Source organism: Cygnus atratus, chromosome 1 (genome assembly GCF_013377495.2).
Source record: "Cygnus atratus isolate AKBS03 ecotype Queensland, Australia chromosome 1, CAtr_DNAZoo_HiC_assembly, whole genome shotgun sequence".
Classification (NCBI taxonomy): Eukaryota; Metazoa; Chordata; class Aves; order Anseriformes; family Anatidae; genus Cygnus; species Cygnus atratus.
In genome coordinates, this window is record NC_066362.1 from 55,996,624 (window position 1) to 56,009,640 (window position 13,017).

At 51.6% G+C, this 13,017-nt stretch overlaps 1 protein-coding gene across 1 annotated transcript; it reads right to left on the reverse strand.

Moving 5' to 3' along the window:
- Positions 1–69: 69 nt before the first annotated feature.
- Positions 70–6,603, reverse strand: HMOX1 (heme oxygenase 1). Its single transcript, XM_035551917.2, has 5 exons — positions 6,292–6,603; positions 5,855–5,975; positions 2,983–3,474; positions 2,274–2,382; positions 70–831 (listed from the first exon to the last, which is right to left on the reverse strand). Exons 1-5 carry the CDS (start codon positions 6,321–6,323, stop codon positions 695–697), a joined length of 891 nt encoding a protein of 296 aa, XP_035407810.1. The 5' UTR covers positions 6,324–6,603; the 3' UTR covers positions 70–694.
- Between the last annotated feature and the right edge of the window lie 6,414 nt (positions 6,604–13,017).

Below are 13,017 nucleotides of genomic sequence, written 5' to 3' on the forward strand. Positions count from 1 at the left end.
GGGGAGGAAGGAAAGACACCTCCTTTCTTCCCAGGCAAGGCTTTAACAATACGAAACATCAGGCTCAAAGACTTTACGTTGAATTTTATTCTGTATATAAATTATATAATCAGACAAAAGAACAACACTGTCTCTTCAACAAGCATCATCTGCTTAAAAAAAAAAAAAAAGAAAAAAAGAAAAAAAAAGAAAATGATTGGAAAAAGATTTAACAAAGACCTGATAGTGTCATATAAAACAGTCTATAACCCACGGGAGCTGCGCGGCTCCGCAGAAACAGTGATCACAGTATTATCTAGCAGTATGAAATATTGAGCAAACAGAGCTCCAGGGAACTGCTCATTTCTGAGTCAAGACAGGTGTCAAAGCTGCATTTCTGATCCTGATCCTGTAGGATTTTTGCTGATACACTGCAAAGCAACCACAATTCTTGGCCATCATTTTTAGGCCTTTCCTGCCCTTGGTTCTGGTGATAAAGTTAGTCTCCGAGGAGAGCTCACACCAAGCACAGGAAAGACTTTGCCTGAACCCCCGTGCAGCACTCTCTGCTTTCTGTGGAGAAAGGTCTCCAAATATTAGTGGCAGAGCCAAGATCACAGTACCCAGTCGAGGGGAATTTCTCTCAAAGGACTGGGGAAGATGGATTAGTTTAGGGTGAGGGAAGGCACGAAGAGAAGGTGAAGGTCCTGCTTTTTCACATAGCAAACAAGCCCACAGCGACTGTCGTGACTATGAAGCCGAGCGCGAGGATCCACCGCACGAGGGGAGAGGTGGCCACCAGGTCTGTCTGACTCCTGCTTGTCCTCTCGCTTTCTTTCCCAGGCGCTGGACCTAGAGCAAGCAGGGAAAATAACACAGATGAGGATGGGCTGAGGCAAGTTGATGCTGGTGTGCCGGGGCAGACCCTGCTGGAGCCATCGAGGGGAGGAGCAGAGGGCCCAGAGCCCTGTGAGGCAGGGGGAAACAGCGGCAGCAGGTTCTTCTCTCTCAGGGCAGGTGAGCCAGGGAACCAATCGACTTGACTTGGGCATCACAAGGCTCACAACCCCTCTGCCTGTACTTGGATACTGGCCTCTTTCTTCCCTTGCCTCCTCTCTGACTTGTAAATGCTCTGCCCGGCTCCTCAAGGGACTCATTCAGACCCTTGATATGTGCAGAAGACAGACAAATAAATTAAGACCGAATTTTAAAAGGCATTTTGTCTCCTGTTTCCCATTTGTTAGGCATTTTATGGCCTTAAACAGGTAGTCCTTAGCACACCAGACAAATACTTGTCCCAGTACAACCTCATCCAACACCAAGCGCTTTTGAAAATCTTATCTCTGCAGGCCTATTGGGAAAGGAGCAACAAAGATTCACAGGGAACTTTTACTGCCCTTCTCATAGAACTTGCTCTAAGGTTCATTGTCTGGTGATGCGCAAGACCAGGATGCTTTTCATTCTTTGCCATGGGAAAACTGCTTCAATCCAGTATGCACTGAAAAAATCTCCCTTTTGGTTTCAGAATGGGTAGGTCATAAGGGCTTTCTTAGGGGAAGCACACATTATCAGGGAAACCAGCCTCTTCTGTAAACATCTGAGCCTGCTCCTACTTCAGTCGGCAAATCTGACTGCATAAAAAGGGATTGCCTCAGTTGCTCAGGCTATACCCAGTTCATGATCAGCACTTGCCAGTAGATGGAGCTTTTTTTTTTTTGCGAAACTGAGCGACAGCCTGTTTTCACCAGGTAGGTCTGAGTTGGTTACAGTTTACCATCCAGAACCATGCTCATTATAAACCCCGCACACTTTCAGGAGCTGTCTTGAATAAATATGCCTGAAAGGCAGGAAAATGACCAGAGAAAATTTAGTCCAAAAGGATGGGCCATTGGGCAAGGCTGCGTGTATGGAAGAACGCTCTTTCAGCACCTCAACTGATACGCTGGGCCCCAAACTGCAGTCTTTGCTTCAGTGAACTCAAGGCCAGGTTTCCCTGCCGTTGAAACTCATGTGGTTGAATTGCTAAAACCTTAGAGAAGGAGAGCGGAGTGTCTTCTTGTACAGCTCCCTCATTGACACTATTTCTGGAGAGCCCATGTATGTCATCCATGCTCAGTCATGTCTAGAAGAAGCTTTGCCCATACTGATGCCTGCCATTGCACTATGTACTGACTGCTGGTGAAGAGATGGGGCAAACATCTCACACATATTTCTCAGTGGCTTTTACAAACAGAAGCAGAGGAGAACAAAACTACAAGGGCAATGCTAAACAACAGCCTTTCAAAATGTCTTACCGTGCTCATATGATTTGTTAACGCTCCTAGCACGAAGCTCTGCCTTTGACTGCACAAGCTGACCATTTTCCTGGCTTTTAGACACCAGCTCCTGCAGCGCCTCAAACACCTGAGAAGAAGGAACAGTGTCTCATTATGTGGTCTCATTATCTGCTCTTTGGCTTTCACTGGTCCCCTTGCCCCTGCCCAGGCACTATAGGAACCAAAGGAACCTACAAGCTTCCAACCCAAGTCTCCGGTACTTTTTGCCCAGAACACAATCTGCCTGTGGGGTCTGCCTGTTCACTTTACAGGTTTCCCCTGAAGCTTCCAGCTCAGGTGAAGGTTACTGTCCCTGTTCTGATGGGGAGAAAAGCAAGGTGTACCTGTGCAGCTAGTCAAAATACACAGACCTGTCAAGCTGCACTGCAGAGGAAGGACAGAAGGGTGTTGATCTCTACTCCCGGTATAAGCCCTCATTCATATCTGAATAATAGCACATGGAAGGGCCTGAATTCAAATGCCAGAGGAGGAAGAAGAGCCCCTCAGAGACCAGTTGCTTGCTGGGCTCCCAGTCTGGACAAGCGTAGCCATCCAACTCTGACTAGGTTGCCATAACCCACAGCTTCCCTTAGGCTCCACAGCAGAAATACCGGCTTTGCCCTTTTACCCCTGTAGCTGTTATTTGAGAGAGGGTGTGGGCAGACAGGGCTGGCTGGTTGTTACTCACCTGTATATTTAACAGGAATGCTTTCTTGGCCTCCTCCAAGACTCTTTTCTTAGTAGCAAGGTCCATCTCAAGGGCATTCATGCGGGACCGATAGAGCTGTTTGAACTTGGTGGCGTTGGAGACTCCATCGAAGGTGAAGAAAGCCAGCCCTTCCCCAGTGCTGGGCAGCTGGAGAGCCTTTTGGGCAATTTTCTTCAACACCTGCCCCCCAGACAGGTCTCCCAAATAGCGAGTGTAGGCATGGGCCACCAGGAGCTCTGGATGGTTCCTGCCGACGTAGTGGAGCCTTTCAACGTATTTCTGAGTAGCCTCAGGACATGGGATCTCTTCCCTCCAGTTTCTGCCGTAGAAGTACTTCAAGTCTTCCTCCAGGGCAGCTTTCCGGTGCAGCTCCGCTGGGAAATAAACTGGGGCGTAAGCAGGGTTGTCCTTGTTACGTTCAATCTCTTCCTCCAGAGCAGAGTAGATGAAATACAGGGATGCCGTAACGAGCTGAAACAGAAGGAAGGGGATGAGGTACAGGTGTATGTCTGTCTTCTTCAGGGTTTTGGGACAAATCCCACCAAGAAATAAGTTACTCGTGCACACCCACTATTAATCACACACATCTGTTATGGTGCAGGTTTCCTATGTGGCAAACAGAGTTGCAAGGGACAGTGAGACACCAATCTAGCCCTTCCCATTCTTTAGGCAGCATCAGGTAAGACCTAAGCCATTTCCAGCAGTTACTGGTCTTACCTGCCCTTAAAAGCTGCTGCTTTCACCTTCAACTTAAAGTCCTTGCAGCTTGATATAATGGAAACTAGAGCCTTATGAAACCATACAATGGTCTATTCTCTTAATTCCCCCAGTCAATATGAAGAGCATTCCCAAAGGTACGTTGTTTGGTGCATTGTTAGAGTCTGAATGCTTCAAGATGTGGCTTTCTTTTGTGGGGCCCTGTGAGATGACGACCCACCCTGCTAATTTTGCAACCTATTTATCCGGCTGGCAGCCCACCAGCCCGGGAATGGAGGCACCCCGGCTCTCCCATTCGGTCTTGGAAGTGACGTTGCCTCTTGGTTACCCTGAGGACACAAGCTAAAAGGGTGCTGGAGGCACAGCCTGCCTCTGAAAAACGCCTTTGTGAAGGATCTCTGTGAAGCTCTGTGCTCATCCTTCTGTTTTGAAACCATTGTTATTGTTGTTTTTCCCAGCTTACGCGATATTTTCTTCTGTCTGCCAACTTTCCCACGTGGCATAAGACAATCTAGCTGTGTTCTTCCCTTCCCCAGGGATTCTGTTTGCAGAAGCTGTATTCATATTTACACCTACAACACCTCTTGCTTACACTGAAATCCCTTATTGACAGCAAGGGGTAACACACGCAGGTATCATAGTACAGGTGAGTCAGGTTTGAAGAGGGATTACACTGATGTCAGGAGAGAAAGCAGCTTACTCTCCCACAAAGCTGTCGGTTCTGCGGGACAGGAGATGCCGTTTTTCAACTTTACGCCACTGTGTCAGCAAACAGGACTTTGATATACACACAGGCAGTGACTTGGTTGTGGAAACAGATATTCAAATTCTAGGGAGTCATGCATCAGGGCTGATACATGGGTTTGCCAAGAGGGTAAACAAAACAAAAAAAAAGAGGTTTTTAAATGATAACCCATTTTCCAGCTTACTGGAAAAGAAACCAAATACAGGAACATTGCCTAACAAATTAAGAAAATTTAACTTGACCCGTTGTTTTTGGTGGCAGCCAGTGGGTCAGTGGGAAACGTGGCTTTGGAAAATTATCATTACTTTTTAAAGCCCAGTGTCATGTCTCACTTCCCCTGACAGTGTGTAAACAGTTTCTGGGAAACCGAGCTGTGCTCCTGAATCTTAGAGGCCTATTTCTGGCTTTTTTTTTTTTGTTGTTGTTGTTAATGCCAACCTGTCTCAAATTCACTGCCTAACAAAAGCCCCGTTCCTAACAGCAGGAAGTCAGCACCTGTGATTGAATTCATGCTTGACTAAGTATCATGAATACAACCTGTCAGGAATAAGTAGTCTTTTGCCTATTCTTGTGGATTTATTTATGAAGGAGCGATTCAACAACAAAGTAATTAAGCCACAGGTTGGATTACTGGCTGTTATTTGCAAACACACGCATCAGTTCCTCTGGCCTGCCGGGAATTTCTAGCCCAGGTGTTTGCCTTGGTTTGGCTCATGGCTTTGTTATGTAGCTCAGATCCCAGGCATCCCCTATAGCCAGGTTAGACACAGACTAGTAACTGCAAATAACTCTTAATATTTCAAGAAAAGCAACAGGCTCCTACCTGCTAGCAGCAGATACAGCTTGCTCAAGTTCAGTGCCTTTGAGCAATTGTTCCTGATCTCAGCCTGCTATAACCCAAGTGACAACTAAACCACTGCAAGGTTTGGTGCCAGACTTGATCTCACAGCCTCACTTTATCGCTAGCCCACCATTATTTCTAGCTGTAACTGCTCAGAGTGCTCTAAATTTAGCGCGCTCCATTCTTGACACTTAAGCCACTCACATATCTGCACATTGTTACATCTCCATTAACTGCCTTTGCCACTAATTAACATGCAGGCATTTATGAAGACAGATAAAAGCAGTTAGATTAATCCCTTCAGTCTTACTGTCTTTTTTTCCTGCTTCAGCTCGGCTGCCCATCCCGAAAGGCACAGCCCTGCCTTGCATCCTGCAGGAGGGGCTGGTAGGATAGGAGGGTGCTGTGGTTTGTTTTGCACAGGAGATGCTGATGCTGCCCCCCTCCACCCTGCTTTAGTCCCCACCCATCCTGTCCCATCCAACAGCGTGCTTCCTGGTGAGGAAATCCCGTACCCAAGCTATGCTGCTCTGATGTTAATATCATACCTTAAACTCGTGGAGGGACACCTGCCCCTTCTGGAAGTTCTTCATGAAGGGTGTGTTCTCCGCCTGCTCGTGCACCTCCTTGGTGGCTTCCTTCAAGAGCTCCGACAGGTCCTGAGACATGCTGGGGAAAAGCAGCGGGACAGACATCAGAGTTGTGGCTCCCCTCCAGCAAAAACAGATCTCAGCTCTCTAGGAAAAGCCGGGAGCCTGAGACGGCAGGAAAAGGAGCAGAGAGATCCCGAGAGCCGGGGACTGGGGTGCCAGCATCCCAGTCGCTGTCCGGAGCGGGGAATACTGACAGACTCTGTCCAGAGGGGAGAGGAGGAGCAAGCTGCTCCCTGCAGAGCAGAAACAGGAACAGCGTGCCTAAAAGCAGAAGGAGCAATGCACTACTCGTTCAGCTAAAACGTACCCTTTCTCCCTTGCCCTGCTCTCACCTTTCAGAGCTGTGTTTCTGGGAAGTTTCCATGTTTCTCCACGTCGTTTCCCTGTTGTTTGTTTTCTCCTGCTTGCCCTTCTCCTTCCCCTCTGCTCCCGGGACGGTGAGGCGTCTGAGCTGGGCAGCCCAGCTCCCGCATCCAGCTTTATACCGACGAGCCACGTGAGCAGCCGAACCGCTGACCTCAGTGTGAGCACAAACTTCTTGCAACACACTGCACTTCCCTTCCCAGTGTGGCTGTCGTCCTGCCTCGCCCCCAGAAGGAGGCCAGCCTCGGAAGGCAGGAGGAAGTCACCCGATGCTTCGTGACAGCTCAGCGCAAACAAGAGGATGCCCGGCCGCTTCTCCTTCCCCGGGGGGCTCCTGGTGTTGGGGCTGCGGGGTTGGGCAAGGAGGGGTGGGTTTATGGGGGCAATGCCCGTGGCAGGGTGGGCAGCCGCCTCTCCCTACACCCATCTGTGTCCCAGCTGTGCCCTGCCTCTGGAGCTCACACTACATCTGCCCTAACCTGCTCTAGCAAGCCTCCGGTGCAAATGTTTCATTTCCCATGGCAGTGAGCACCTTCATAGCCTCTCAAGTAACACAGAGCTTGCTGGCCACGGGATGAGGAGCTCTGCACAGTAGGATGCTGGGCTTTGCACCAGTCCTGGGCACCCAGGGTGATGCAGGTGCTGTGGCACGTGCGCCAGCTCGAGTCTGCAAGTGCCACAAGTACAGTTGCACAGCACCAGACCCTGCTGAATTCGCCTTGTCTCCTTGCACAGAGCCAGCACAGGTGTGCCTGCACCAATGCATGGAGAAATCCTTTCTGCTCTCCGGTATGATGGCAAAAATACCGTGTTTGTGTGGCAAGTGGCCCCTGCTGTTACCTCAACCGTGTGCAGGGCGTTTCAGGAGGGCAATGCTCCATCTCCTCGACACCCAGATGGCTGGAAATAGCTGCTGTGAGTGGAGGACTGCAAATGTGATGCGAGACTTGGGGTAAACTCTGAGGAAACGTGCAGAGATTTGCAAAGGCAAATAATTTCTGATTTAGCAAAAGAGAGTTGGTCAAGGTGCTGCTGCCAGTAGCTGGCTTCTCTGCTGTTTTGTCTGGTTCGGTGGTCGACGAGGCAGCCAACAGATGAAGTGGGGCCCTTCTTTTCCATCTGCAGCTCTGCTGGAAGCACAGCTAGCCGGGATGGAAGATGCATCGTCGAGCTGTGCTTTGGGAAAACACAAATTTTGTGTTCAAGCCAAAAGAGCGGGGCACTCAAAGCCAGCGCTGCAGCAGCGGGCACTGCCATCCAAGCCGTGCACCTCACGTGCTGCCTTGGCCCTACACTTACACCCCAGCTGCAGGGGGCTAGAGAACTGTCCCAGAGGAAACGTGCCCCCATGCCTGCTTTGGGACCGGGGCAGACATCTGGTGAGCAGCGCAGGCTCAGGAAGGATTACTCAGCGCTTCCACCCTGACTCAGCCAGGGTTTTCCTGTAGGGCTCCTCTCGTTAAAGCAACAGAGCATTCTAGCAAAAACTGGCAGCTCCTCTCCTACTCCCAGGCCCTCTCACATGACTTGCTGCTGGCCTGCTTATTTTCCTATAAAATAAACGTATCGGGATGTCCGAAGCTTCGAAGCAAGTGTGACAAAGCCCCAGAGGTCTGCTGGCAGAGCGGGGAGCACAGGGCAGCATGGCCAGTACTGCCTGAAGATGTTGATGCTTTTTTTGTCACTGGACTGGCCCCAAAATGAGATTTTTTCCACTGACATCACTCTCTAGAAGCTCATGTGCTGTTTTCAGTGAGTCCTGTTTTGACACAAAACAGCTCCTGAGCTGGAACGCAGATTGAGCCTGCAGTTCTGGTGGAGGGAAGAAGGAAATATGTGAAAATGAACAATAATATTCATTTTATGAATAAGAAATAATATAGGGAAGAAAAAAAAAGAAACAAACAAGGCAAAACACCTCCAAGCCCTATTCCTCCTTACACCTCTGTCCTGCAGCTCTGGTAGTGTACCCTATTCCTCCCCAAGGGCTTTCCAGTTGCATTTAGGGGAGTGCTTTTGTCCCCTGCCCCTGCCTCCTCTCCAAAAGTTGTGTGCTTAGAAGCACTTAAGGGATGCATCTAAGAGGTCCTCCTCCTTCCCTGTCTTCCAGAGTTGATGTAGCTGTGGATGTGAGACACTGGGGGGAAGAGAGAGGGTACCCAGCCATGTCACTGCCATTCCAGGTAGGGTACTTCTTCCCAGGAAGAAGTCCTGGTTCACAGTCACGCAGTCCCAGGACATGGGGCCTCAGCTTTTTGCTCTGAGTTGCCCCAAGTGTATCTCCCGAATCTGGGGGCTTCACCTTCTCCTGGGCTGGTCACAGGAGACAAGGTCCCTCCTGCAGCTCACCTCTGCTGTGAGCTTTTCCAGAGGTGCAGGGTAGCAAGCTGCGCCCCAGAATCAGGGGTTATTTGGGATCAGGGTTATTCGGGATGAAGGGGCTGTGAAACTGGGCCCCGCTCTCTGGAAAGGCCCAGAGGCCCTGGAGCAGGATGGAAGGAGAACTGAAAGTGGGCTGTCATCAATTTGCAGCCACTCGCCTCGGGCTTTTCTGGCCCCATCCAGTGCTCTGCAGCGCAGACTTGGGTTGCTTCCCCTCTGCTGTTGCTGTGCAGCGTAGGGAAGCTTAAGGGCACTGTGTGTGCCCGTGTGCTGGCAGAGGTTTGCTCTTCGTAGAAGAAAACCTCAGAAATGGACACTTAAGAATGATGGATGGGGAAGAAGCTGCATGCTTTTCGTGGAAAAGAGCAAACCAGCCCCTGGAGCAGCTCACCTGGGGTACAGTGAGCCACTGGAAAGCAGAAGCCAGTCCTCATCCAGGGCACTAGTGCATTTTTCTTGTACATAGTGGCAGTGCCTGACCTGTGGTGTCCCCCACGGCTGCCAGAAGTCCCATCCATCATCTCCTACCCTGCCACCGAGCAGCGGTTGGGTGGTGCCAGGGCTGCCCGCCGTGGAGGTGATGTGCCTGGGCACCGCTGAGATTGCCCTGGAGGTTTGTGGCAAAGATGAATTGAGTAGCCTAAGGCAGGTATTTGTAATAGCTCCTGCTGGGCTTTAAAGCCTCCGTCTGCCTGTCCCAGCCTCTGAGAAAATATTTAAGTCAGGAGATCAGTTAGATGAATAGTTAACAACAACAAGTCGTTGAGGAATCAGTGTTTTCTTCAGGGGTAGGGAAGTGGGGGAGATTTTCCTTGTGGATTTTGCAGTCAGAAACTTCACTTGCACTATCAGTCACAGAGAGCAGAGCTCTCCCAGCCCCGCGTAGGAAGCCCTGAGCCACGCTTGGCTCTGGCCCCTGGTCCCCAGGGGGATGAGGAGGCACTGGCTGGTGACAGCCAGGCTCGGCTGGCGAAGGGGGGGCCGTGAGCACCCCGAGACCGTGACACAGCAAAAGGCTGCAGCAATGCCTGGCTAGGAAGGGGAGGCTGACTCAGCAACCACGACTTGCTGTGCAATGGGGAAAGGAACAACAAAAAAAAAAACCAACACGTGAAGTTGCAATATCCGCTTGAAGTGGCTTCCTGAAGCGGGGAGTCGCTGCTGGAGAGTATGGGACGTGCTGTGGGTTAGTTTGTGTTTACTAAAGGGAGGCTGCCCAGCCCTGGCAGAACTGATTGTGCTCGCTGCCGTCAGCACAGAACAATCCGAGCCGAGATCAAAGATACAGGTGGAAACACGGAGGTTGTGAGCCCAAGGCACTGAAAATCCCCAGGGGCTCCCGCGGGCTGTGGTGGTGGGGGTGCCTTGGGGAGGGTCCTGCAGACGGACAGTGCGGTTCTGCACCGACCCCGCAGGGGAACCCCAGAGACAGACGTGGAGGGAGACGGATGTGCACGTGCATGTCTCAGGCATAAATGAACCAGCTTGGTGGAAACAGGAAGCACAGATTACAATACATATTTTTTCTAGATGCACAGATACACGCATGCCACAGCACACAGATAAAGAGCCGCCTCCATCGTGTCCGTGCTACAGCCCTGCATAAAGCAAAGCACGCCCTGATTGGGACGGGACAAACGGTGAGGAGCTGGGTTTGAAAAACCGCACGTGGGCACCAGGCAGGACTTTGTACCGCAGCTCGCACGCCTTTCTCAGGGGAGGGGAGGAGGTGAACCAGAACCCAAGTCCTGCAAAGGCAGTGGGAACCCCCCTTGCCCCCTGGGCTTCCATCCCCCTGCCCCGGGGTACGGGAGCTGCACGTCCTCCGCCGTGGCCAGCCGGGGGTTTCTTTCTGGAGATTTCTCCAGGCGTCCCGAGGAACGGGCACGGGGCCAGGAACAGCAGCTGCAACCTCAGCACGTTGGCCTGAAGCCGCCCTCCCGACATCCGGCCTCACGTGGCCCCCGCTGCGCCGTGACTCAGCAAAAAGAGCCCCTCCGCCGCAGCCCGAAAGCATTACTCAGCGATAGAGTGGCCTGGTGTGACCCTGACTCAGCAGAACGCCCATACCGGGGAAAGGGCGAGTCGGCATTTGTGGGGGCCCCCACCCTGGCTGCCCGGGGGTTTGGAGGCTGACCCAGGGCAAGGGGGATGCTGCAGCCCCTGGGACCGGGACAGATCCTGCTCCTTACGGGGGAAATCGAGGCACAGGTGGGGTGCAGGATGAGCGCCCCGCTTCACCTTTGCTGGTGTTTTTTTTCAGAAAATACTGGGGGTAGGAAGGAGCTTATTGTAGAGGCTAGCCAAGGCACAGCCTGTGTCCTCGCTTCCTCCTCCCTTTTTCTTCATTCTGTACAAAAAAATCACCCCAGGGCAGGCAGGCAAGGCTGTTTACCAACCCGAGCTGCTGTTTGCGAGAGCTTTGGTTTATGAGCAGGAGGCTAGATGCTAATGGGGAGGAATGAGCCCCAGATGGGTTGCCCAGGCGAGAAGGCAGCTGGTGCATATGCCTGTAATTATGGAGCAGGGAAGGCACCGAGCACACATTTGAGTCCCAGTTTTCTTCAAAGCCCTTTATTTAGGGGCAGGGTGTGTTCAGCTTCAGAGAGCCCCGTGCACTGTGGTGCTTAGGGAGCACGAGTACAAAGGAGCAAGAACATCCCTGTTTTGGGGAAAAGGGGGAATTTCCCATGGCCTTCCCAGTCACCAGAGGCAGAGAGCATCCTTGCCCTTGTGCACACAGTGTTTGGCATGGCGAGCCCTCAGGACTTTGGCCATGGCTCTTGAGCTAAATAATAATTAACAGCAACACCTGGGCAACGTGAGTGTGCTGCGGGATTCAAACTAAAGACTGAGCTGCCAGGTGTGGTCTGGCAGAGGTGAGAGGGACCAGAGGTGCTCAGCCTGGGGTGGGCTCCCCTGGTGCAGCTGGTGGTTGATGGGGAGAGCGATTGCACAAAAAGCGTCCTTGTGGGAGCCACAGGAAATCCGTATCCTTGCCTCACCCCTCCATCAAATCCACCTTGTGCCTCAGCAATGATTTTCTTTCTGCAGACTACAGCCCAAAATCAAGCACCTGGAGACTGGCACATGTGGCTTTTTGTTGGTTCAGGGAGTTACTCGTCCCCCCCAAGAAACTTCTGCTCCTGGGGCTGGATCCCTGCAGCAGGCAGCTGGAGTAGGGAGGGTGGTGAAACACTGCTGGAACCCACACTGCCAAAAACTTCCCTTACCCATAGTGCCAGATCCTGCCCCTCTCCCTGTTCCCAGCTCCGTGACCTCTCCCAACCCCGCTGGGAGGGGGAAGCGAGCCCACTGCTGCCACAGGCTGAGTCAGCTGCGGTTCCTGCACACACAAGGTTTTGCAGGGATGATGGCAGAGAGAAAAAGGAAGCTGTTTGCCTGCAAATGCATGCTCCTAAATCCCTTTTCCCTCACTCAGGTTTCACTGCCACTGCCACACACCTCCTCTTTGTGACCACTGCCTTGCTCCCGAGTGTTGGGGCACCTCTTTTTCCTCCTCTATTTTTGCACATTTTCCCATCCTTCTTCCCTTTTTGCGTCTTTCCTCACTTCTTGCGCTTCCACTTGCTCGTACCCCTCTCCAGATAAAAAGGAGCTCCCTACAGAGATGTTTTCCTTCCTCATAACCCACTCTTTGCTGCCCACGGGGTCCCCACCGCACATCGTCCCAGCAACTCCACCTGCCCTGAGCAGCAAGGGTGGATGAAATACAACCCATGAAGCAGCACCACGCTCGTCCGGGGGGCTGGTCCAGCCCAGCAGCATGCCCGGCACCCCTTCGGCTCACCTGGGGGGTTTGCTCCAGCTGAAAGCAGGGAGCATGCAGAGTCTGAGGTAGGATTTTCCCCTGTTGGGATGATCTAAAGATGCCCCATGCCTGTCAGTGTTCAAGAGGCATTTGGGTAATGCCCTCGAAAATATGCTTGAACTTTTGGTTACCTGAAGAGGTCAGGCTGTTGGACTTGATGGTCTTTGTACATCCCTTCCAACTGAACTATCTATCTTCTATCCTGTTCTGAAGAGAAATGGAAGTGGCCTTATTCTCATTTTGAAGGGAAAGGGGAATCTTTTTGTCCCAAATAAGCTTTGAGGAAGTTTTGGCATGGTAGAGCAACATGAAAGTCCTGTGGGATGGCGAACAGCTTTCCCAGCGTACCAGCACGGAGAACTTCTGCTCCGTTGTGCGATGATGTTGTGGGAAATCAGGAGACTTATTTGTTAGCTGTTCTTTAAAAATAAATTTCATATACTATTTGGAGGTCTGTACTAGATGAAAGAGAAGCCTGTGG

What these genes read in the sequence shown, in the direction of transcription:
- HMOX1 (XM_035551917.2), bottom strand. Translation starts at nt 6,323, where the DNA reads ATGGAAACTTCCCAGAAACACAGCTCTGAAAG. An exon ending in CAGAAACACAGCTCTGAAAG is followed by an intron (nt 5,976 to 6,291) that starts GTGAGAGCAGGG and finishes GCTTTTCCCCAG; the next exon opens with CATGTCTCAGGACCTGTCGG. An exon ending in TGTCCCTCCACGAGTTTAAG is followed by an intron (nt 3,475 to 5,854) that starts GTATGATATTAA and finishes CTTCTGTTTCAG; the next exon opens with CTCGTTACGGCATCCCTGTA.